Source organism: Anser cygnoides, chromosome 29 (assembly GCF_040182565.1).
Source record: "Anser cygnoides isolate HZ-2024a breed goose chromosome 29, Taihu_goose_T2T_genome, whole genome shotgun sequence".
Lineage (NCBI taxonomy): Eukaryota > Metazoa > Chordata > Aves > Anseriformes > Anatidae > Anser > Anser cygnoides.
The window spans coordinates 2,454,842-2,478,023 of NC_089901.1; the positions used below are offsets into that span (position 1 = coordinate 2,454,842).

General features: G+C 64.6%; 4 protein-coding genes across 5 annotated transcripts in view; 2 read left to right on the forward strand and 2 right to left on the reverse strand.

The window, feature by feature from the left end:
- Positions 1-505: 505 nt before the first annotated feature.
- Positions 506-23,182, forward strand: part of ZC3H4 (zinc finger CCCH-type containing 4) — an 89,048-nt gene continuing 66,371 nt past the window's right edge. The window contains 10 exon segments of the mRNA XM_066984753.1: positions 506-662; positions 2,037-2,122; positions 2,224-2,265; positions 2,267-2,331; positions 2,334-2,375; positions 2,378-2,403; positions 2,704-2,817; positions 3,340-3,477; positions 3,761-3,964; positions 5,425-5,583. Coding sequence (XP_066840854.1) covers positions 621-662; positions 2,037-2,122; positions 2,224-2,265; positions 2,267-2,331; positions 2,334-2,375; positions 2,378-2,403; positions 2,704-2,817; positions 3,340-3,477; positions 3,761-3,964; positions 5,425-5,583 — 918 coding nt within the window. The 5' untranslated portion in view covers positions 506-620.
- LOC136787515 (mitochondrial import inner membrane translocase subunit Tim17-B-like) lies at positions 9,435-12,746 on the reverse strand. The gene is given in 6 exon segments (XM_066984827.1): positions 9,435-9,621; positions 9,750-9,859; positions 10,708-10,812; positions 10,815-10,835; positions 11,432-11,700; positions 12,531-12,746. Coding segments are annotated over 6 exon segments (597 nt in total). The 5' UTR covers positions 12,557-12,746; the 3' UTR covers positions 9,435-9,555.
- PQBP1 (polyglutamine binding protein 1) lies at positions 12,954-15,968 on the forward strand. Its single transcript, XM_066984839.1, is given in 6 exon segments — positions 12,954-13,163; positions 13,591-13,702; positions 14,614-14,857; positions 14,860-14,920; positions 15,638-15,695; positions 15,802-15,968. Coding segments are annotated over 6 exon segments (696 nt in total). The 5' UTR covers positions 12,954-13,096; the 3' UTR covers positions 15,956-15,968.
- On the reverse strand, positions 17,614-22,992 carry FTSJ1 (FtsJ RNA 2'-O-methyltransferase 1). 2 transcript variants are annotated; one of them, XM_066984808.1, is made up of 11 exons: positions 22,878-22,992; positions 22,550-22,688; positions 22,401-22,470; positions 21,622-21,718; positions 20,668-20,746; positions 20,523-20,575; positions 20,339-20,391; positions 19,474-19,578; positions 19,134-19,215; positions 18,918-19,022; positions 17,614-18,334 (listed from the first exon to the last, which is right to left on the reverse strand). In XM_066984808.1, exons 1-11 carry the CDS (start codon positions 22,905-22,907, stop codon positions 18,161-18,163), a joined length of 987 nt encoding a protein of 328 aa, XP_066840909.1. In that variant the 5' UTR covers positions 22,908-22,992; the 3' UTR covers positions 17,614-18,160. The 2 variants fall into 2 exon arrangements, with proteins under 2 accessions (XP_066840909.1, XP_066840910.1); XM_066984809.1 differs by having other exon boundaries at positions 22,854-22,938.

Consider the following 23,182-nt stretch of genomic DNA (forward strand, 5'->3'; position numbering starts at 1 on the left):
GAATGACCCCCAAATCCCAAAGAACGCCACCAAAACCCCAAAGAATGCCCCCAAAATCCCAAAGAATGCCCCCAAAATCCCAAAGAATGCCCCCAAATCCCAAAGAATGACCCCAAAATCCCAAAGAATGGCCCCAAAATCGCAAAGAATGACCCCCAAATCCCAAAGAACGCCACCAAAACCCCAAAGAATGCCCCCAAAATCCCAAAGAATGCCCCCAAAATCCCAAATAATGCCCCCAAGATCCCAAAGAACGCCCCCCAAATCCCAAAGAACGGCCCCAAAATCCCAAAGAATGACCCCAAAATCCCCGCCCCCCCCCATAGGGCCCCTTGGGAGGGACCTGGGGGCGGGGCCTCCGCGAGAGGCCACGCCCACCGCGGGGGCGTGGCCTGGATTTGAGTGACAGCACAAGGGGCGTGGCTTGCGGGCCGTCGGGGGCGTGGCCTCGGAAGGCGCTCGGGGCGGTGCTCGGGGCCAGTTGGGGGCGTGGCCAGAGGGCAGCGGGCGGTGCGTCGGAGGCGTCGTGGGCGTGGCTTCACGCGGGGGCGTGGCCTGCGCGGGGGGGCGTGGCCGGGGGCGTGGCCAGGCGGCGGGCGGCGGGCGGCGGGAGCGGGGCCATGTTCGCCCGCGGGTCCCGGCGGCGGCGGTCGGCGCGATCGGTGAGGGGGGGGGGGGGGGGGGTCTGAGGGGAATCGGTGGGGCTGGGGGGGTTTGGAGGGGAATCTGAGGGGAATCTGTGGGGCAGGAGGCGGCTCCGAAAGGAATCCGAGAGAAATCTGTGGGGAAGGGGGTGTTTTAAGGGGGGTCTGCGGGGCTGAAGCGGGTTCTGACAGGAATCCGCGGGGCAGGGGGGAGTTCTGACGGGAATCCGGGAGAAATCTGCGTGGAAGAGCGGGTTTTGGGGAGAGTCTGTGGGGCAGGAGGGGGTTCTGGGCGGAATCTGAGAGGAATTTGGGGCAGGAGGAGGTTCTGAGGGGAATCTGTGGGGTTGGGGGGGTCTGAGGGGAATCTGAGAGGAATTTGGGGCAGGGAGAGGGTTCTGAGGGGAATCTGGGGGCAGGATGGGGTTTTGAGGGGAATCTGGGGGTTGGGGGAGGTTCTGAGGGGAATCTGAGAGAAATCTGCGTGGAAGAGGGGGTTTTGGGGAGAATCTGTGGGGCAGGAGGAGGTTCTGAGGGGGAGTCTGTGGGGCAGGATGGGGTTTTGAGGGGATTCTGAGAGAAATCTGTGCGGAAGAGCAGGTTTTGGGGAGAATCTGTGGGGCAGGAGGGGTTTTGAAGGGAATCTGAGAGGAATCTGCGTGGAGGAGGGGGTTTTGGGGAGAATCTGTGGGGCAGGAGGAGGTTCTGAGGGGAGTCTGAGGGGAAGCTATGGGGCAAAAGGGGGTTCTGAGGGGGATCTGTGGGGCGGGAGGGGGTTCTGAGGGGTATCCGTGGGGCAGGAGGGGGGGGGTTCTGAGAGGAATCTGAGAGAAACCCGTGGGGAAGGGGTTTTAAGGGGTGTCTGTGGGGCAGAAGCGGGTTCCGAGAGGAATCTGTGGGGCAGGAGGGGGTCTGAGGAGCAGCGAAGTGCTGGGGGGGGAGTTGTGGGGCAGGCGGTGCCCACGGTGATGGGGCAGCGGGGTTTGACCGAGCCGCCCCTATGGGGCTCCCCGTGAGGTGCTGGGGGGGGGGGAGAACCAGGACCCAACCCCCCCCCCCCCAAAAAATTGGGGCAACTCCCACAATGCTCGGCATCTCCCACAATGCCGCGCGGCCGCCGCCACTCCCACAGTCCCTCGGGGCGCCCCTGACCTGTTCTCCCCCTTTTTTACCCCAAACACCCGACCTGGCAAGTTTGAGGGGGGTTGGGCACAAATTGAGGGAGGGACCCACAAAACACGGGGTTGGGGGCTCCCCATCATCAGCGCACGCGAGCGTCTGCCCCCCCCCCCCCCCCCCCAGTTATTTGAGGGTAAATTCAGGTGATTTTTGGCAATTAAGGGAATTTTGCGGTGCCCCCCCCATATTGTGTGTCCCCCCCCTTTATTACAGCTCCCGGAGGCAGAAGACCCTGAACGGGGGCAGCCGTGCCAGGCGTGCGGGGACCAATGCCCCGGCTTCCTCGTGCACGGATGGAGGTAAGCGGGGATCCGGGGGTTGGGGGGGGCAGCACCCCCTAAACCTCCCACCCACCCCCTCTAATTAACCAATTAACCCCCCCCGTGGTTTTTAATTGCAGGAAGATCTGCCAGCACTGCAAGTGCCCGCGGGGGAACACGCGGCGCAGGGGTGCCGCAGGACCTGGAGCGCCTGATGTGCCGCCTGGTGGCCGACTTCCAGCCGCCCCCGGCTCTGACGACGACTCGGGGTGCGCCCCCGAGGAGTACGCCTGGGCCCCCCCGGCCTCAAGCCCGAGCAGGTAATACCCCCCCAGTCCCCTCCCAATCCACTCCACCCCCAACTTCCTAATTTCGGACCCCCCCCCTCCAATTTCAGGCCCCCCTCCCTTTTACGGGGTGTCCACCCCCTCATTTCATGGCTTATGCCCCCCCCCGGCTTATGGGACCCCCCCTCAAATTTAAAGCTTTTGGGGACCCCCAAATCGTGAAGTTTTGGGACCCCTGCCAACTTCGAAGCTTTTGGGGACCTTCAAATTTTGAAACTTTGCCCCCCCCCCCCCCCTTCACACTTTGTGGGGACTCCTCCCCCCCCCCCCCAGGTGGCGCAGTTCTTCAGCTGCCTGCCCGAGGACAAGGTGCCCTACGTCAACAGCCCCGGGGAGCGGCACCGCGTGCGGCAGCTCCTGCACCAGCTGCCCCCCCACGACAGCGAGGTGGGGGCCTGGGGGGGCTGGGGGGGGTCAGGGGGGCTCGGGGGGGCTGGGGGGTCGGGGTGGGGGGCACCGGGGGGTCTTAGGGGGGCTCGGAGGGCTTGGAGGGCTTAGGGGGCACGGGGGGACATCGGGGCTGGGGGGTTTGGGGGGGTCTCGGGGTATTTTGGGGGGCTGAGGGGGGAATTTGGGGGCTGGAGGGGGCTGGGGGATTGGGGGGGGGGCTGAGGGGTCGGGGTGGGGGGGCCTGAAGGTCTGGAGGGGAGCCTGGGGGGGTCGTGGGGGGCTGGAGGGGTCATGGGGGGGCTGAGGGGTCAGGGTGGGGGGCACTGAGGGGTCTTAGGGGGGCTCAGAGGGCTCAGGGGGCACGGGGGGACATCGGGGCTGGGGGGTTTGGGGGGGGTCTCCGGGTGTTTTGGGCTGGGGGGGGTGGTTTAGTGCACCTGGGGGGCTTGGGGGGGGGGCGAATTTGGGGGCTGGGGGCCCCGAGCCCACCTCTGAGCCCCCCCCCCCCCCCCCCCCAGCCCCCAATACTGCAACGCCCTGGAGGACGCCGAGCGCCGCGAGCTCAAGCTCTTCGCCCAGCAGCGCAAGCGGGAGAACCTCGGCCGCGGCACCGCGCGCCCCTTCCCCGTCACCATCACCGGCGCCATCTGCCAGCAGGTACCCCAAAAACCCCCCATTTCCCCCCCCCCCCCCCCCAAAAAAAACCCTTTTTCCCCGTTTTTCCCCCCCCAAATCACCCCGTTTCCCCCCACCGCCGCTGCGGCCAGCAGATCCCGGCGGCGGCGACGTCCGCCGTCTTCGCCGCGCTCGGCGCCTGCTGCCACCCGCCGTGTGCCAGCGGGTCCCCCCCGAAACCTCCCCGAGAACCCCCAAAACCCCTCTTTTCCCCAATTTCACCCCCAAAATCACCCCCGTTTCCCTCCCCCCCCCCCACCACCAGTGCGGCCGGCAGATCGGCGGCGGCGACATCGCCGTCTTCGCCGCGCGCGCCGGGCTGGGCGCCTGCTGGCACCCGCAGTGCTTCCAGTGCTCGGCGTGCCGCGAGCTCCTCGTCGACCTCATCTACTTCTACCAGGACGGCCGCGTCTACTGCGGCCGCCACCACGCCGAGACCCGCCGGCCCCGCTGCCAGGCCTGCGACGAGGTGCCTGTTCCCCCCCTCCCCCTCCTTTCCTTCGTTAAAAACCCCCCAAATTCACTTTTTCCCCCCCGTTTTTCGAGCGTTTGCGCCCGCGGCGCGCGGAGGCGGAGGGGCGGCGCCGGCACGCGCGGCGGCGTTGCTGCTGCTCCCAACGCGAGGCGCTGCCACGTGATGCAGTGACCGCCCCCTTCCCCCTCTTTCCTTTGTAAAAAAAAACAAAACACCCCAAATTAACATTTTCCCCCCCAAATTGACTTTTTTTCCCCTTTCTTAGCTCATTTTTGCACTGCACGGAGGCGGAGGGGCGGCACCGGCGTGTGTAGCATCGCTGCTGCGTGGTGCAGTGACCGCCCCCTTCTCTCCCCTCTCCTCTTGAAAAAGCCCCAAATTAACATTTTTTGACTTTTTTGTCCCTCTTACCTTCATGCTTAACCCCAAAATTGACTTTTTTTTCCTCCCCCTTTCATTCACTAAAAAAAAAAAAAACCTAAATTGCTTTTCTCCCCCTTTATAGAAAGACACAAAATTGAGTTCTTTCTCCCCCTTTCCTTTACTAAGAAAAACACAAAATTGACTTTTCTTTGCCTTATTTCTGTATGAAAAACCCAACATTTACTTTTTTCACCCACTTTTCTTTATAAAAAGCAATAAAATTGACTTTCTTCTCCCGTTTTCTTTCATATAAAAAACCAGAATTGATGTTTTTACCCTGAAATTGGCATTTTTCCCCCCAAATCGACTTTTTTTTCTCAAAAATTTTTTCCCCCAAAATTGACTTTTTTCCCCCCAAAACTGACTTCCTCTGTTCCACAAAAAAATTTACCTTTTTTCCCCCCAAATAGACCTTTAGTTCCCCAAAATTTACCCCCCCCCCCCGGTTTACCTTTTTCCCCACCAAATCCCCATTTTTCCCCCCAAAGCTCACTATTTTCCGCCAAAATAACGTTTTTTTCCCCCTTTTTTCCCCGTTTCAGATCATTTTCGCCCCGCAGTGCCCGGAGGCCGAGGGCCGGCACCGGCACGTGTGCCACTTCTGCCGCTCTGTGACACGGCGGCCCCCCCTTCTGCCCCCCTCCTTCATAAAAAAAATAAAGTTGACTCTTTCCCCCCGAAGTTGACCTTTCCCCCCCCAAGGTTGACCTTTTCCCCCCCCGAAGTTGACCTTTTCCCCCCCCGAAGTTGACCTTTTCCCCCCCGAAGTTGACCTTTTTCCCCCCCCAAAGTTGACTTTTTCCCCCCAAAGTTGACTTTTTCCCCCTCAAAGTTAATATTCTTTCTAGCGAAACTGATATTTCCCTGCCAAAATTGACATTTTCCCCAAGATTTACGTTGTTCCCCAAAACAGTGACCTTTTTTTTTCCCCCGATTCCCTTTTTTCCCCCTCCAAAATCACTTTTTTCCCCCCAAACCGACTCTCTTCCCCCAAACTAACGGTTTTTTCCCCCCTTTTTCCCCCGTTTCAGATCATTTTCGCCCCGCAGTGCACGGAGGCCGAGGGCCGGCACTGGCACGTGCGCCACTTCTGCTGCTTCGAGTGCGAGGCGCCGCTGGGCGGGCGGCGCTACGTGATGCGGCGCGGGCGGCCCTACTGCTGCCGCTGCTACCAGGCGCGGCACGCCGAGGTACTGCGACCGCCTGCGGGGACCCCATCGGTACCGGGCTTTGGGGGGGGACCCCAAAAATTGGGGTTGGAAAGGGGCGGGGGGGACCCCAAAAGATCTGGGTGGAAAAGGGGGAAGGGGCCCGAAAAAAATGGGTTTAAAAAGGAGGAACGGGGACCCTGAAAATCGGGGTTTTAAAAGAGGGACCCCAAAAATCTGGGTATAAGAGGAGTTGGGGAACCCCAAAAAAGGGTTTAAAAATGAGGAACGGGGACCCTAAAAATTGGGGTTTTAAAAGAGGGACCCCAAAAATCTGGGTGTAAAAGGAGTTGGGGAACCCCCAAAAAGGGGGTTGAAAAGGAGGAACGGGGACCCTAAAAATCGGGGGTTTTAAAAGAGGGACCCCAAAAATCTGGGTGTAAAAGGAGTTGGGGAACCCCCAATAAAGGGGGTTGAAAAGGAGGAACGGGGATCCTAAAAACTGGGGTTTAAAAGGAGGGAAAGACCCCAAAAATTCAGGTTTAAAAAGGAAGGAACCCCAAAAATCTGGGTTGAAAAGGATGAAAAACCCCAGAATTCAGGGCTGAAAGGAGGAGGGGACCCCAAAAATTGGCGTTAGAAAGGAGGAAAGGACCCCAAAAATCTGGATCTAAAAGGAGTTGGGGAACTCCAAAAAAGGGGTTGAAAAGAAAGAAAAGGGACCCCAAAAACCTGGGTCTAAAAGGAGGAGGGGACCCCAAAAATCGGGGTTTGAAAGGGGGAGAAAACCCCCCAAAAAAGGGTTTGAAAATGAGGAATGAGGACGCTAAAAATTGGGGTATGGAAAAGAGGAAGGGACCCCAAAAATCCGGGTGTATAAGGAGAAGAAGAACCCTAAAATGATAGGTTTGAGAGGGAGCGAAAGCCCCCAAAAATTTGGGTATAAAAACGAGGAAAAGACCCTAAAAAACCCTGGGTTTCGAAGGAGTTGGGGAACCCCCAAAAGCTGGGTTTAAAAAGGAGGAAGGGACCCCAGAAATCTGCCCCATGAGGAGCACCAATTGCCCCCCCCTCCCCTTTTAATGCCCCCCTTAGTTTTTTTGCCCCCCTTAGTTTTTTTACCCCCCCCCAGTTGTGCAACAGGGGCAGACGCCCCAGGAGGGGCAGGCTTTGCCCCCCCCGATAATTTTTGCCCCCCCAGGGCTGGAGCAGGGGCAGATGGCCTACGAGGGGCAGCACTGGCACGCCCTCCCCGCCTGCTTCTGCTGCGCCGCCTGCGGGCGCCCCTGCTGGGGCTGCCCTTCCTGCCCCGGGGGGGGCAGCTCTTCTGCTCCCGCCTCTGCGCCCAGCGGCCCCCCCGCCCCCCCCACCCCGCCTCACCCAACCCCGCCGCTCCTGGGGGGGCGGCCCGCCCGGCGGTGAGTGGGGACTGGGAGGGACTGGGAGGGTGTTGGGGGGGGGGGCTGGGGGGGGCTGGGAGGGTGTTGGGGGGGACTGGGGGGGGCTGGGGGTATTGGGAGGGGACTGGGAGGGTGTTGGGGGGGGACTGGGAGGGACTGGGGGGGGTGCTGGGGGGGACTGGGGGGCATTGGGAGGGGACTGGCAGGGTGTTGGGGGGCATTGGGAGGGACTGGGGGGTGCTGGAGGGGACTGGGAGGGACTGGGGGGCATTGGGAGGGGACTGGCAGGGTGTTGGGGGGGACTGGGGGGGGACTGGGAGGGACTGGGGAGGTGCTGGGGGGGATTGGGGGGTGCTGGGGGGGACTGGGGAGGGACTGGGGGGGCATTGGGAGGGGGACTGGGAGGGTGTTGGGGGGGACTGGGAGGGACTGGGGGGGTGCTGGAGGGGACTGGGAGGGACTGGGGGCATTGGGAGGGGACTGGCAGGGTGTTGGGGGAGACTGGGGGGGCTGGGGAGAGGACTGGGGGTGCTGGGGGGGCACTGGGAGGCACTGGGAAGGTTGTGGGGGGCACTGGGAGGGACTGGGGGGTACTGGGGAGGGAACTGGGGAGGAACTGGGATGCATTGGGAGCGGTTGGGAAGGCTGGGGGGGGGTCGCTAGGGGGGCTGGGGGGCACTGAGAGGCACTGAGGGGGAACTGGGAAGGACTGGGGGGGAACTGGGTGGAGACTGGGAGGCAGTGGAAGGGACTGGGGAGCACTGGGGAGGGGACTGAGGGGGACTAGGGGGACGAGGAGGGGACTGGGGGATACTGGGAAGGTGGGGGGGACTGGGAGGGGAGTGGGGGGGACACTGGGAAGGACTGGGGGGCTCACTGGGAAGCACCGGGGGGTGACTGGGAGGCACTGGGGGGGGACGAGGAGACGCTGGGAAGGTTGGGGGGGGGCACTGAGAAGGGTGAGGGGTACTGGGAGGCACTGGGAAGGCAGTGGGGAGGGACTGGGAGGGACTGGGGGGGCGTTCCCATCTCTTCCCCCCCCCCAATATTTGCCCCCCCCCCCGCAGGCACCGAGCCCCGTTTCCGCCGGGGGGCCCCCACCGCCACTCCATGCCCGAGCTGGGGGCCGCCCCCCGCGCCTGCCCCCCCTCGCCTCCCCCCGCCCCCCCCGGCCCCGGCGGGGCTCCCCACCCCCCCTGCCCCCCCCAGCCCCCCAACCCCCCCGGAGCCCTCCCCCGCCGCCCCTCCCCCCCCCCGGGCAGCCTCCGACAACGCCCTGCACGTGGGGGGGGCGCGGCGGAGGGGGGGCGGGGCGGCGCCCCCCCGCTGGCCTTCGGCCTCGTCGTCCCTCCTCCTCCTCGTCCTCGGAGGACGACGGCACCTTCCCTGGGGGAGCCCATCCCCCTCCCCCCAGCTCCGCCCCCCGGCTCTGCGGCTCCGCCCCCTGCGCCCCCGGCGGCCCCCCGCGCCCGGGGCTGTCTGCTGGCCTGACCTCTGACCTCTGCTGGTGACCTCTGACCTTGGCTGGTGACCTCTGACCTCTATGGGTGACCTTTGGCCTCTGCCCGAACTCTTTGGTGATCTCTGACCTCTACTGGTGACCTTTGATCTCTGTCGGTGACCTTTGGCCTCTGCCCGAACTCTTCGGTGACCTCTGACCTCTACTGGTGATCTGTGGTGATCTCTGACCTCTACTGGTGACCTTTGGCCTCTGCCTGACCTCTTTGGTGACCTCTGACCTCTATTGGTGACCTTTGACCTCTGTCGGTGACCTTCGGCCTCTGCCCGACCTTTTTGGTGACCTCTGACCCCCACCGGTGACCTGTGATCTCTACTGGTGACCTTCAGCCTCTACCTGACCTCTTTGGTGACCTCCGCCCCCCCTGCGGCTGACCTCTGACCTCTGCCCGACCTCTTTGGTGGCCTTAAACCTTCCGGTGACCTTTGACCCCCCCCCACCGGTGACCCCTGATCTCTAGCGGTGACCTCTGACCCGCGTCTGACCTCTTTGGTGCCCTTAAACCTGCCGGTGACCTTTGACCTCTGCCGGTGACCTTTGACCTCCGCCCCCGCCTGGACGCGGTAACCTTTGACCTTTAACCCCGCCCTTTGGGCTTCCGGGACTTCCGGCCTCCGCGCCCTGACCTTTGACCTTTGTGCACTGCCGAGCACTTTTGACCTCTGAGCCCCCCGGTGACCTTTGCACTTTGCCCCCCGCTGACCCCTGACCTTTAACCCCCGAACTTCCTGCCGGCGCCACCCTCAGGGACCTCCGACCTCTGCACTGTGACCTCTGCCCTCGTGGTGACCTCTGACCCCCCCGCTGTGGGGGGGAGGGGCGACCCATTAATAAAGCTGATGACGTGATCTCCATGCCGTGACGTCACTCGATGACATCACCGCCGCATGATGACATCACCCCCCCCCCCCCAATCCGACACGGGGCCGCAGGTTGGAAAAAAACAACCCCAAAAACGTTTAAATAAGAAGTTTTCCCCCCCCAAAAAAAAAAAAAAAAAACCAGGCGGGGAGGGAGCCCCGGGAGGCGGTGCCACTGGTGTTACTGGGCGTACTGGTGGCGCTGCTCGCACTGGTAGCGCTGGTGGCACTGGTGTCACTGGTACTGCACCCCCCCGGGGGGTCCTTGGGGGGCAGCTGTGAGGGGTCCTCGGCGAAGGGGCTGGCTGGGGGGGGGGGGGGGTGGGGGGGGGGGGGTGGGCGGGGCTCGCGGCACCAGGCCCCGCCCCTCCCCCGCCGAGGCCCCGCCCCCCGCCGAGGCCCCGCCCCCCCGCGGCCCCGCCCACTCACGGTTGGCGAAGTGGGGGCGGTGTGGCGGCTCAGCAGGATGCCCACCCCTCGATCAGCGCCAGCAGCACCCCCCCCCATCAGCGCCGAGCCCACCATGGCCAGGGGGCCGCCTGCGGGGGGTCGGAAATTTGGGGACCCCCTCCCCCGGCTTCTTGGGGCCCTCCCCCATAGCCCTGGGACCCCCCGTAACCCCCCAGCCCCACAGCCCCCCATAACCCCCCCACCCCATTTCCTCCCATGCCCCATCCCCCCCCCCCCCAATGCCCCCCACCCCAGAACCCCCCATACCTCCCCCCACCCCATAACCCCCCCGCACCCCCCTGCCCCACAGACCCCCCCATGTCCCCCCCCACCCCATAACCCTCCCCATATCTCCCCCCACCCCATAACCCCCCCCTGCACCCCCCCGCCCCACAGACCCCCCTGTGTCCCCCCCACCCCATAACCCCCCATGTCCCCCCTGCCCCATAAACCCCCCGTGCCCCCTACCCCATACCCCCCCATAACCCCATGCCCCATAACCCCCCCATACCCCATAACCCCCCCATGTCCCCCCCACCCCATAAACCCCCCATGCCCCCCTACCCCATTTCCACCCCATGCCCCATTTCCACCCCATACCCCATAACCCCCCCATACCCCATAACCCCCCATGTCCCCCCCGCCCCATAAACCCCCCCGTGCCCTCCCACCCCCCCATAACCCCATGCCCCATTTCCACCCCATACCCCATAACCCCCCCCCATACCCCATAACCCCCCATGTCCCCCCCACCCCATAACCCCCCCACCCCCCTCCGCCCCATAACCCCCCCCATGCCCCCCTACCCCCCCATAACCCCATGCCCCCATTTCGACCCCATAACCCCCCCCCATACCCCATAACCCCCCCCCATAACCCCCCCACCCCCCCCCCGCCCCCATAACCCCCCCCCCCGGCCCCCCCCCCCCCCCCGTACTGCGGGAGGCCAGCACGGCCCCGGTGAGCGCCCCGGAGGCGATGGAGTTCCAGGGGTCCTCGCGGCCCCGCAGCCGCACCAGCCCGCAGTCGATGGTGGAGAACAGCCCCCCCACACCGCGAAGCTGCCTGGCCCCGCCCCCGCCACGTCACCGCCAGGCCCCGCCCACCCGGCCCCGCCCACAGCCCCAAGCCCCGCCCACAGCCCCCAAGCCCCGCCCACAGCCCCCAAGCCCCGCCCACAGCCCCAAGCCCCGCCCACAGCCCCCAAGCCCCGCCCACAGCCCCAAGCACCGCCCACAGCCCCCAAGCCCCGCCCACAGCCCCAAGCCCCGCCCACAGCCCCACAAACCCCGCCCACAGCCCCAAGCCCCGCCCACAGCCCCAAGCCCCGCCCACAGCCCCAAGCCCCGCCCACAAATTCAAAGCCCCGCCCACCAGCTTAAAGCCCCGCCCACCAATTTCTCTGGCCACGCCCACCCCCAGCTGCAGACCCCACCCCCAGGTCAGACCACGCCCACGCCCCCATTAGCCCCGCCCACACCCCGTTAGCCCCACCCACAGCCCCGCCCCCCATGCCGAAGCCCCACCATTGGCTCTTCCCCTGCAGGCCCCGCCCTCGAGCACCAAGCCACGCCCCCGCCGCTCAGGCCACGCCCCCACGGGTCAAGCCACGCCCCCGCCGCTCAGGCCACGCCCCCGCCGCTCAGGCCACGCCCCCTCACCTCCGATCTGGGGCGCCCGCGTGCGGATGGCGCTGGCGCTGCCCCGGAGGCGGTGCCGCAGCCCCTGGGTGGGCGGGATTTGCGACGTCAGGCCACGCCCACCGTGGGCGGGGCCACCGAGAGGCCCCGCCCCCCGCTCCGTGACGTCATCGGGGGGGTGGGGACTCACAGCCGGGGCGTTGCGGAAGCCCTTCAGGGCCTGGAAGACGCCGCCCCCGATCACCCCCATGGTGAAGGCGCCGCCGCAGTCGTCCACGATGCGCCAGGGGCTGCCGGGAGACCCTACGTAAACACTGGGGCCTGGGGGCCCTACGTAAACACTGGGGGGCCTGGGGGCCTTGCATAAACATTGGGGGTCTGGGGGCCCTACGTAAATGCTGGGGGGCCCTAGGTAAACATCGGGGGCCTAAGGGGCCTACATAAACACGGGGGACCCTACATAAACACCAGGGCCTGGGAGGCCTACGTAAACACTGGGGGGGCCCTACGTAAACACTGGAGGCCTTACACAAACTTTGAGGGTCTGGCGGTCCTATGTAAACACTGGGGGGTCCTACATACACATTAGGGGGCCTGAAGACCCTACGTAAACACCGGGGACCTGGGGGTCCCTACATAAACATTGCGGGGCCTGGGGGCCCTACGTAAACACAGGGAGCCTGAGAGGGCCTATGTAAACATCGGGAGTTGTAGCGACCCTATATAAACACTTGGGGGGTAATCTGGGGACCATAGGTAAACACTGGGGGTCCTGGAGACCCCACGCAAACATGGGGGGGGTCTCGGGGACCCTACGTAAACACCAGCGTCCCTTCAGGCCCTACGTAAACATGGGGTGGTCCTGGAGACCCTACATAAACACAGCAGGCCCTACATAACCACCAGGGCCCCTGTAGGCCCTACATAAACACAGAGAGCCCTGTAGACCCTACATAAACACAGGAGCCCTGCAGACCCTATGTAAACAGGGCAGACCCTATGTAAATAACGCAAACCCTACATAAACACCAGGGCCCCTGCAGGCCCTATATAAACATAGGGGGCCCTGCAGACCCTATGTAAATAAGGCAGACCCTACACAAACACGCCCCGCCGTTACCAGGGCTCCCGCGCGTACTCCTCCATGGCCGCCTCGCCCCGCCCCCGCCACGTGACCGCGCCCCCATTGGCCGCCAGTTAGGCGGGGGGCGGCGCCCATTGGCTGCGCGCGGGTCACGCGGCCCGCGGCGCCGCCGGGCGGCTCCGATTGGCCGCCGCCGGCTCACGTGGTCCGGGCGCTGAGGAGAGGAGCGGAACGAGGCCGCGCCGCGAGCCGCAGGGTCAGCGGGGGGGGGGGGGGGGAGGTCGCCATGGCAACAGGGGGCGGGGCCTGCGGGGGAGGTGGTTGCCAGGGTAACGGGGGCGTGGTTTGCGCGGGGTTGCTAGGGGACGGGGGCGTGGTCTGCGCGGAGAGCAGGGTTGCTAGGGTAACGGAGGCGTGGTCTGCGCCGGGTTGCCAGGGTGACGGGGGCGTGGCTGGGGGCGAGCGGCTTCCGGTTCCGCCGGAGGGCGGGACTTCCGGCCTGAGCGCGACGCTTTCCGGGGGCGCTTTCCAGGTGCTGCCGGGGCCTTGCGGGGCCGCCGCCGCCGCCGAGCGCCCGGGGCCCGGGGCCGGAGGCCGAGGCGATGCCGCTGCCGGTGGCGCTGCAGTCCCGGCTGGCCAAGCGGGGGCTGCTCAAGCACGTGGAGCCCGGTGAGGGGGCGGAAGGGGCGGGGCTGCGGCGCCGGAAGGGTGGGGTTTACGGGGGAGGGGGCGTGGCTCGAGCGAGGGGGGCGTGGCCTCGACGAAGGAGCGGGGCCTAAGGGAGGGGCGGGGCCTGGCTTGGGGGTAGGGCCTGGGAGAGGGGCGGGGCTTAGCGGAGGGGGCGTGGCCTGGAAGGAGGGGGGCGGGGCCTAGAAGGGGGCGGGGCCTAACCGAGGGGCGGGGCAAACGGTGTGGGCGTTCCTATGGGTGCTGGGGGGCGGGGCTTGGAGCTGGGGGGCGGGGCTTGGAGCTCGGGGGTGGGGCTTGGACCGAGGGGGCGGGGCTTGGCTAGAAGGGGGCGGGGTTTGGTCGGAGGGGGCGGGGCCTGCCCCGGGGTGGGGGCGGAGCTAAGCCCCCCCCCCCTCCCGCCCCGCAGAGCCCGAGGAGGAGATCATCGCCGAGGACTACGACGACGCCCACGTGGACTACGAGGCCTCGCGGCTCGAGGGGCTGCTGCCGCCCTGGTACAAGGTCATCGACCCCACCTGGTGAGAGCCCCGCCCCTATGGGAGCTATAGGGGCCATCCCGGGCGCTATAGGGGCCGTAAGGACCCGTCCCAGGTGCTAGGGGGCTGTAAGGACCTGCGCTGGGCGCTATATGGGCGATGAGCAGCTGTCCTGGGCGCTATCGGGGCCGTAAGGACCCGTCGCAGTTGCTATAGGGGCTGCAAGGACCCATCCTAGGTGCTATATGGGCCGTAAGGACCTGTTCTGGGCGCTGTAGGGGCTGTAAGGACCCGTCCCAGGCGCTATAGGGTCTGTAATGACCAGTCCCAGGCACTATAGGGTCCATACGGACCCATCCTGGGCGCTATAGGGGCCATAAGGACCCGTCCCAGGCGCTAGAGGGGCTGTAAGGACCCGTCCCAGGTGCTATGGGGGCCATAAGGACCTGTTCCAGGCACTATAGGGTCTGTAATGACCAGTCCCAGGCACCATAGGGGCTGTAAGGACCATTCCTCGATGCTATAGGGGCCATAAGGACCAGTCCCTGGCACTATAGGGGCTGTAAGGACCATTCCCAGGCTCTATAGGGGCCATAAGGACCAGTCCTGGGTGCTACAGGGGCTGTAAGGACCTGCTTGAGGCACTATAAGGACTGTAAGGAATTGTTCCAGGTGCTATACGGTCTGTAATGACCAGTCCCAGGCCCTATAGGGACTATAAGGACCCTTCCCAGGCCCTATAGGGACTATAAGGACCCTTCTCAGGCTCTATAGGGGCCATAGGGAACGCTTCCCAGTGCCCATAAGGCCCCTTCCCAGGCCCTATAGGGGCCGTAAAGCCCCTTCTCAGGCCCTATAGGGCCTACAGGGCCCTTCCTGGTCCCTATAGGGACCACAGGCCCCCGCGGCCCCCCCATACCGGTCCTTATAGCATCCATACCGCCCCCCCGCAGCGGGCTGCCCTACTACTGGAACGCGGAGACCGACCTCGTGTCCTGGCTGCCCCCCTCCGACCCCAACGCCGTCGTCACCAAAGCCGCCAAGAGGCTCAAGGGGGGCAAGGTGAGTCCTGGGGGGGGGGGGGGGGGGGGGGGCGGGGCCACGCCCGGGGGGGGGGCGGGGCCAGATTTTGGGGTGCCGTTCGCAGAGCCTGAGGAGCCCCCCCCCGAAAGGGGCTACGAGAAGGAGCGGGAGGAGCCCCCCGCGAGCGGCGCGGCCACCGGCGCGAGGAGCTGGCGCCGTACCCCAAGGGGAAGAAAGGTGAGGGGGGGGGGGGGGCGAAATTAATTGGGGGGGGGGGGCAAAATTAAAGGGGGGCGAAATTAAGGGGGAGGGACCCAAAATTAAAGGGGGGGCGAAATTAAAGGGGGGGTGAAATTAAGGGGGAGGGCCCTAAAATTAAAGGAGGGGGGCCCATAACAAGGGGGGGGGCGAAATTAAGGGGGGGTGAAATTAAGGGGGGTAAAATTAAAGGGGGGGGCCGAAATTAAAGGGGGTGCACCTCATAATAAGGGGGGGGGGCAAAAATAAGGGGGGCACCCCTTAATAAAGGGGGGCGTCCCATAACTGGGGTGCCCTGAAATTAAGAGGGGGGGCAAAATTAAAGGGGGGGCCCATAACAAAGAGGGGGGGCTGGATCGAGAGGGGAGCAAAATTCAAGGGGGGGGGGGGGGGCACCGCACAATAAAGGCGGGGGCTAAATAAAGGGGGGGGGCAAAATAAAGGGGGGGGCAAAATAAAGGGGGGGGCAAAATAAAGGGGGGACAAAATAAAGGGGGGGGGGTTGTCCTTTAGGGACCCCCCCATTTTGGGGCCCTACACCCCCCACTTTTTAGGGGGATGCACCCTGCTCCTTGGACCCCCCCCCTTTTTTTTCAGCAGCACGCCCGTTTTTTAGCGAGCTCGCGTAAAAAAAAGTGAATTTTGCCCCCCCCCCCCTATTTTTTTTTACCCCCCCCTTCCTCCCCCCCCCCCCAGGCAGCCGCAAGGACGAGGAGCTCGACCCCATGGACCCCAGCTCCTACTCGGACGCCCCCGGTAAATCCTTTTATTTTATTTTTGGGGGGGGGGGTTTCAGGATTAAAAGGGGGGGCGCGAGGAGCCCCCCGCAATATTTTAACGGTGTTTTTGTGCCCCCCCCGCAGCGGGACGTGGTCGACGGGGCTCCCGAAGCGCAACGAGGCCAAGACCGGGGCCGACACGACGGCGGCCGGGCCCCTCTTCCAGCAGCGCCCCTACCCCAGCCCCGGCGCCGTGCTGCGCGCCAACGCCGAGGCCTCGAGGGGCAAGGACTGAGCCCCCCCCCCCCCCCCAAAAAAATTTAATAATAAATAAAAGCTTTTTGGGATCCTTCGGGTGAAAAAATAAAAGGTTCGGGGGAAGGCCGGGGTGGGGGGGGATTCGGAGCGGGGTTGGGGTTTTTTTTTGGTCCCCAGTGGGGGGTTTGGCCCCAAATCTCTCAGGGACCCCCCCCCCAAAATCCCTCAGGGACCCCCCAAATCCCTTGGGAACCCCCCAAATCCCTCGGGGACCCCAAAATCCCTCAGGGACCCCCCAAATCCCTTGGGAACCCCCAAATCCCTCGGGGACCCCCAAAATCCCTCGGGGCCCCCAAAACCCCTCAGGGACCCCCCCAAATCCCTCAGAGACCCCCCCCCAAAATCCCTTGGGAACCCCCAAACCCCCACGTCTGACCCCAAAACCTCGGGGAGACCCCAAACCCCTCGTTTCTAACCCCAAAACCTCTGGGGAGACCCCAAACCCCTCATTTCTAACCCCAAACCTCGGGGAGACCCCAAACCCCTCGTTTCTAACCCCAAAACCTCTGGGGAGACCCCAAACCCCTCATTTCTATCCCCAAAACCTCGGGGAGACCCCAAACCCCTCGTTTCTAACCCCAAAACCTCTGGGGAGACCCCAAACCCCTCATTTCTAACCCCAAACCTCGGGGAGACCCCAAACCCCTCGTTTTTGACCCCAAAACCTCGGGGAGACCCCAAACCCCTCATTTCTAACCCCAAACCTCGGGGAGACCCCAAACCCCTCGTTTTTGACCCCAAAACCTCGGGGAGACCCCAAACCCCTCATTTCTATCCCCAAACCTCGGGGAGACCCCAAACCCCTCACTTCTGACCCCAAAACCTCAGGGAGACCCCAAACCCCTCGCTTCTAACCCCAAAACCTCAGGGAGACCCCAAACCCCTCACGTCTGACCCCAAAACCTCGGGGAGACCCCAAACCCCTCATTTCTATCCCCAAGCGTCGGGGAGACCCCAAACCCCTCGCTTCTGACCCCAAAACCTCTGGGGAGACCCCAAACCCCTCATTTCTATCCCCAAAACCTCGGGGAGACCCCAAACCCCTCATTTCTAACCCCAAAACCTCAGGGAGACCCCAAACCCCTCATTTCTATCCCCAAAACCTCGGGGAGACCCCAAACCCCTCGTTTTTGACCCCAAAACCTCGGGGAGACCCCAAACCCCTCACGTCTGACCCCAAAACCTCAGGGAGACCCCAAACCCCTCGTTTCTGACCCCAAAACCTCAGGGAGACCCCAAACCCCTCATTTCTATCCCCAAGCGTCGGGGAGACCCCAAACCCCTCGCTTCTAACCCCAAAACCTCAGGGAGACCCCAAACCCCTCATTTCTATCCCCAAAACCTCTGGGGAGACCCCAAACCCCTCATTTCTAACCCCAAACCTCGGGGAGACCCCAAACCCCTCACTTCTGACCCCAAAACCTCTGGGGAGACCCCAAACCCCTCGTTTTTGACCCCAAAACCTCGGGGAGACCCCAAACCCCTCATTTCTATCCCCAAAACCTCAGGGAGACCCCAAACCCCTCACTTCTGACCCCAAAACCTCAGGGAGACCCCAAACCCCTCGCTTCTGACCCCAAAACCTCGGGGACCCCCAGGGGCAGGCGCTGGTGGCACACGAGGGAGGAGGCAGTTGGGGGGGGGGGGCACGTTTATGGGCTCTTGCACACTCGATTTGCACGAGGGTCCTTGCACAAGCACCTTGCACACTTGCATTGCACGAGGACCTTTGCACGAGGACCCTTGCACACTTGCCTTGCACGAGGATCCTTGCACACCCCCCCCCTTGCACAATTGTCTTGCACGAGGCTGCTTGCCTGCCTTGCACGAGCGCCCTCGCACGCCGGGGGCTCCGTGTCTCAGTCCCCAAGGCCTTGGCAGCGCAGCTCCTCGCACAAGCGCCCTTCCTCCTCCTTGCACAAGCACCCTTGCACACTCATCTCCTCGCACGAGGAGCCGCTCACCCTCCTTGCCCGAGGCTCCTTGCCCGCTCGGCTCCTTGCACGAGTGCCCTTCCTCCTTGCACGAGGACCCTTGCGTGCTCATCTGCTCCTTGCACAAGCGCCCTTCCTCCTCCTTGCACAAGTGCCCTTGCACACTCATCTCCTTGCACGAGGATCCTTCCTCCTCCTCCTCCTCGCACGAGGCTCCTTGCACGCCCGCCTCCTCGCACGAGGGCCCTTCATCCTCCTCCTCCTCCTCGCACGAGGGCCCTTGCACGCTCGTCGCCCTTGCACGAGGCTCCTTGCACGCCCGCCCCCCCTGGCGCCGCAGGAAGCAGGCGTGGGCGTAGGGGGGGGGGCGATGGGGGGGGCGCGGGGGGGGGCACGTAGCTGTGGGGCTTCTGGGGGTCCAGCTGGGGGGGGGGGGGGGGGGCACCGGTGAGAGAGGGGCCCCCAGTGCCTCCCAGTACATCCCAGTGCTCCCCCAGTTCCTCCCAGTATATCCCAGTGCCTCCCAGTCCTTACAAAATCCACCCAAAGCTTCCCTCAAGACCCTCCCAGCGCCCCCAGGCCTTGCAGGAAAACAGCAGAGGGGTCCTACAGGCCCCCCAGTGCCTCCCAGTACATCCCAGTACCTCCCAGTGCTCCCCCAGTGCCTCCCAGTATATCCCAGTGCCTCCCAGAACGTATAAAATCCACCCAGAGCTTCCCTCAAGACCCTCCCAGCGCCCCCCAGGCCTTGCAGGAGAACAGCAGGGGGGTCCTACAGGCCCCCAGTGCCTCCCAGCACATCCCAGTGCTCCCCCAGTGCCTCCCAGTATATCCCAGTGCTCCCCCAGTTCCTCCCAGTATATCCCAGTGCCTCCCAGTCCTTACAAAATCCACCCAAAGCTTCCCTCAAGACCCTCCCAGCGCCCCCCAGGCCTTGCAGGAAAACAGCAGGGGGGTCCTACAGTCCCCCCAGTGCCTCCCAGTACCTCCCAGTACCCCCAGTACCTGCAGGGGGTAGGTCCGGTCGGGATCGTAGGCGCTCAGGTCCCCCGCAGGCCACGAAGGGGACGATGACCCGCGAGGGCCCCGACAGCTGGGACAGGGCCAAGCCTTGGGGGTGGGGGGCGGGGGGGACGACACCCCAATAAAAACGAGCTCCCCCCACAAAAAAACCCCAAACCGCCCGAAATCACCCCAAAAATCCCCCCCCCCCCCCCTTACCGGCATCGGGGTCGAGCAGCGGGTTGTCCATGGTGGGCACGTAGCCCGCGGGGGCTGTAGCCGCGGCAAACCACGAAAGCTTCTGGGGGGGAGAGGGGGCAAAAACGGGTCTGGGGGGGGTCCCCAAAACGGGGGGGGGGTCCCCAAAATATGGGGGGGGGGCAAAATGTCAGGGGGTCCCCAATATGTCGGGGGGGTCCCCAAACCATCCCCCCCGTCACCGATGCTGGAGTTGCGGCTGCTGCGGGGTCTGGGGGGGGGGCCCCAAAATGGGGGGGTCCGTAAAATGGGGGGGTCCCCAAAATATGGGGGGGGTCCCCAAAACCGCCCCCCCCCTCACCGATGCTGGAGTTGCGGCTGCTGCGGGGCTTGGCGCAGGCGACCGTCGGCGAAGAAGAGGCGCAGCTGGGCGTAGAGCAGCGTCCACCTCCTTCCCCCGGAAAATCTGGGGGGGGGGGGCACGGGGGTTTTTTTTTTTTTTTTTTGGGGTGTGCGACCCCCCCCCCCACCCCCCCCGTTTAGGGTGGGGGGCACCCCAATTACCCCCCCCCGGTGCCGGTCGCGCCCCCGAAATCGTTGTGCGGCTGCAAAGCCCGATAAGGGGGTTTTGGGGGGGGGGGGGTCTGTTGATTTTGGGGGGGGGGGTCCTAAGGAATTTTTGGGGGGGTCCTGATGAACTTGGGGGGGGTCCTAATAAATCTGGGGGTCCTAATAAATTTGGGGGGGGGGTCTTGATGAGTTGGGGGGGTCTGTGATGAGTTTGGGGGTCCTCAAGGGCTTTTGTGGGGGTCCTGATGAATTTGGGGGGGTCCTGATGAATACTGGGGGGGGGTCTCTTAATTTTGGGGGGGGGGTCTCCGTTAATTTCGGGGGGCTGATGAATTTGGGGGGGTCCTAATAAATTTGGGGGGGTCTCTGTTAATTTGGGGGGTCCTCAAGGGCTTTGTGTGGGGGTCCTAATGAGTTTGGGGGGTCCTGATGAATTTTGGGGGGGGTCTCTCCGTTAATTTGGGGGGGGTGATGAATTTGGGGGGTCTCTGTTAATTTGGGGGGTCTTGATGAGTTTGGGGGGTCCTCAAGGGCTTTTTGTGGGGGTCCTGATGAATTTGGGGGGTCTCCTATTAATTTGGGAGGTTATCTCTTAATTTGGGGGTCCCTGTTAATTGGGGGGTCCCTGTTAATTTGTGGGGGTCCCAAGCGCTCACCTTAGCCACGAAGGTGCCCCCTTCTTCAGGACGTGGGTGGTGATGTTGAGAGCCTGTGGAAATAAAAAAAAAAAGCCCCCCCCCCCAAAAAAAGTTAACAAAATTGGGGGGGGGGGGGCACAGGGTTTTGGGGACCCCCCGGGGGGTTTGGGGGTCCGGGGGGTTTGGGGGGCCCCCAACTCACCGCCAGCAGCAGCTGAGCCTGGATGTACTCGTCCAGGTCGTGCAGCCCCGTTACTTGGGGGGGGACACATAAAATTTGGGGGGTGAGGGGGGGGTCCTTGGGGGGTGTAAAGAGACCCCCCCCCCCCAAAAAAAAAAGCCCTCACCGTCGGGGGCTCCGTCGCACACCACCAGGTCGGCCGGGCGCCCCGCAAAGTGCCGCTGGATCTCCTGGGCTGTGGAGACCTGGGGGGGGGAAATGGGGTCGGGGGGGGGAAATGGGGTCTGGGGGGGGGGGAAATGGGGTCTGGGGGGGGATGGGGAAATGGGGTCTGGGGGGGGGGAAATGGGGTCGGGGGGGTGAAATGGGGTCTGGGGGGGGATGGGGGGGGAAATGGGGTCTGGGGAGGGGGAAATGGGGTCGGCGGGGGGAAATGGGGTCTGGGGGGGGGAAATGGGGGGGGGGGGAAATGGGGTCTGGGGGGAAATGGGGTCTGGGGGGGGGTGAAATGGGGTCTGGGGGGGGGAATGGGGGGGGGGAAATGGGGTCGGGGGGTGAAATGGGGTCTGGGGGGAAATGGGGGGAAATGGGGCCTGGGGGGGGGGTGAAATGGGGTCTGGGGGGGGAAATGGGGGGGAAATGGGGTCGGGGGGGGGGAAATGGGGTCGGGGGGGTGAAATGGGGTCTGGGGGGGGGGTGCTGGGGGGGGAAATGGGGTCTGGGGGGGGGGGGGGAAATGGGGTCGGGGGGGTGAAATGGGGTCGGGGGGGGGGGGTGAAATGGGGTCGGGGGGGGTGAAATGGGGGGGAAATGGGGTCTGGGGGGAAATGGGGGGAAATGGGGTTTGGGGGGGGAAATGGGGTCGGGGGGGGAAATGGGGTTTGGGGGGGGGAAATGGGGCCTGGGGGGGGGGAAATGGGGGGGAAATGGGGTCTGGGGGGGGGGGGAAATGGGGTCGGGGGGAAATGGGGTCTCTGGGGGGTGCTGGGGGGGGAAATGGGGTCTGGGGGGGCTCAGGGCAGGTATGGGGGATTTGGGGGGGTTACGGGGGATGTGGGGGGGTTACGGGGGATTATTTGGGGGGAGGTTACGGGGGATTATTTGGGGGGGGGGCGCCCACCTTGGTGATGTCCCCCTGGATCTGCAGCACCCCCGGCAGCGGGGCCATCGCCTGCAGGTCCACGGCCACCACCTGCACCGGGTCCTCGGGGGTCCCGCTGGGGGGGGGGGTCAGCGGGGACCCCCGGAACCCCCCGGGGCCTTCCCCAGCGCTTCCCAGTGCCCAAACTGGGGCTCCCGGTGCTCCCAGTGGCCCCCGGTCCCCAAAATTCGGGCCCCCAGACCCCCCAAATCGGGTCTCCCAGTCCCTCCCAGTCCCCCCAGTCCCCTTCCAGTCCCCAAACTGGGTCTCCCAGTCCCCCTAGTCCCCCTCCCAGTCCCCCCCCAATCCCCTCCCAGTCCCCCCAATCCCCAAACTGGACCTCCCAGTGCCCCCAGGTCCCCAAATCAAACCTCCCAGTGCCCAACCAGCCCCTCCCAGTGTCCAAACTGGGTCTCCCAGTCCCCCCCAGTCCCCAAATTTGGCCTCCCAGTCCCTCCCAGTCCCCCCCACTCCCCAAACTGGACCTCCCAGTGCCCCCAAGTCCCCAAACCGAGCCTCCCAGTCCTTCCCAGTGCCCCCCAGTCCCTCTTAGAGCCCCACAGCCGCCTCCCGGTGCCCCCGGTCCCCTCCCAGCAGCTCTCAGTATCCCCCAGTCCCCTCCCAGCCCCCAAATTTGGCCTCCCAGTCTTTCCCAGTACCCCCCAATCCCCTCCCAGTGCCCCCAATCCCCTCCCAGTGCCTCCCAGTGCCCCCCAACCCCCTCCCAGTCCCTCCCAGTGCCCATACTGGGACCCCACCTCAGCCTCCTGCTCAGCACCTGGCTCCAGCTGCCGGGCGCCGCGCACAGATCCACGGCGCGCCGCACCCCTGGGGGGGGGCGACACGGGGGGTGGGGGTCAGGGTGGGGTCAGAGGTCACGGGGGGTCAGGGGTCAGGGGTCACGCACCCCGGAAGAGCTCGAAGCGCTCCTCCAGCTGCAGCAGCTTGAAGGCGCTGCGGGCCCGCCAGCCCTCCTCCTTGGCCAGCCGGTAGTAGACGTCGCGCTTGTCCTTGGACGAGCGGCCCATGGCGCCTTCCTGTAGGCCCTACCGTAAACAGAAGCCGGTGTTTACAAACAAACTCCCCAAAACACCTCGTAAATACCCCAAATCCCCCAACGTTAAACGTGCCCCCCGACGTTAATCGTACCCCCCCAATAGCTTTAAATCCCCCCAAACCACCCCAAAACCGCGTTATATCCCCATTTTTACGCTGCACTAATTGTGAGGGCCTACAATAAACACCCCCGAACGGGCGCCGCGCATGCGCACAGCCCGCGCGGAGGCGCTCGGCGGCTTCACTGCGTGCACTGCGCATGCGCGCGTCCGCCCTGCCCGTCCCTCATGCGCGTCCGCGGCAGGGCGGTTGGGGAGAGCGCACTGCGCAGGCGCGAGTCGGGACGCGCGGAGCGGAGGCTTCCCGCCCTTTTCCGCGCCGCGCGGGGCATGCTGGGGGTTGTAGTCCCCCCACAGCCGCCATGTTGGGGTCCCGCAGCCCAAGACCCCCCTAAAAAACTGTGACCCCCCAAAAAACCGACCCC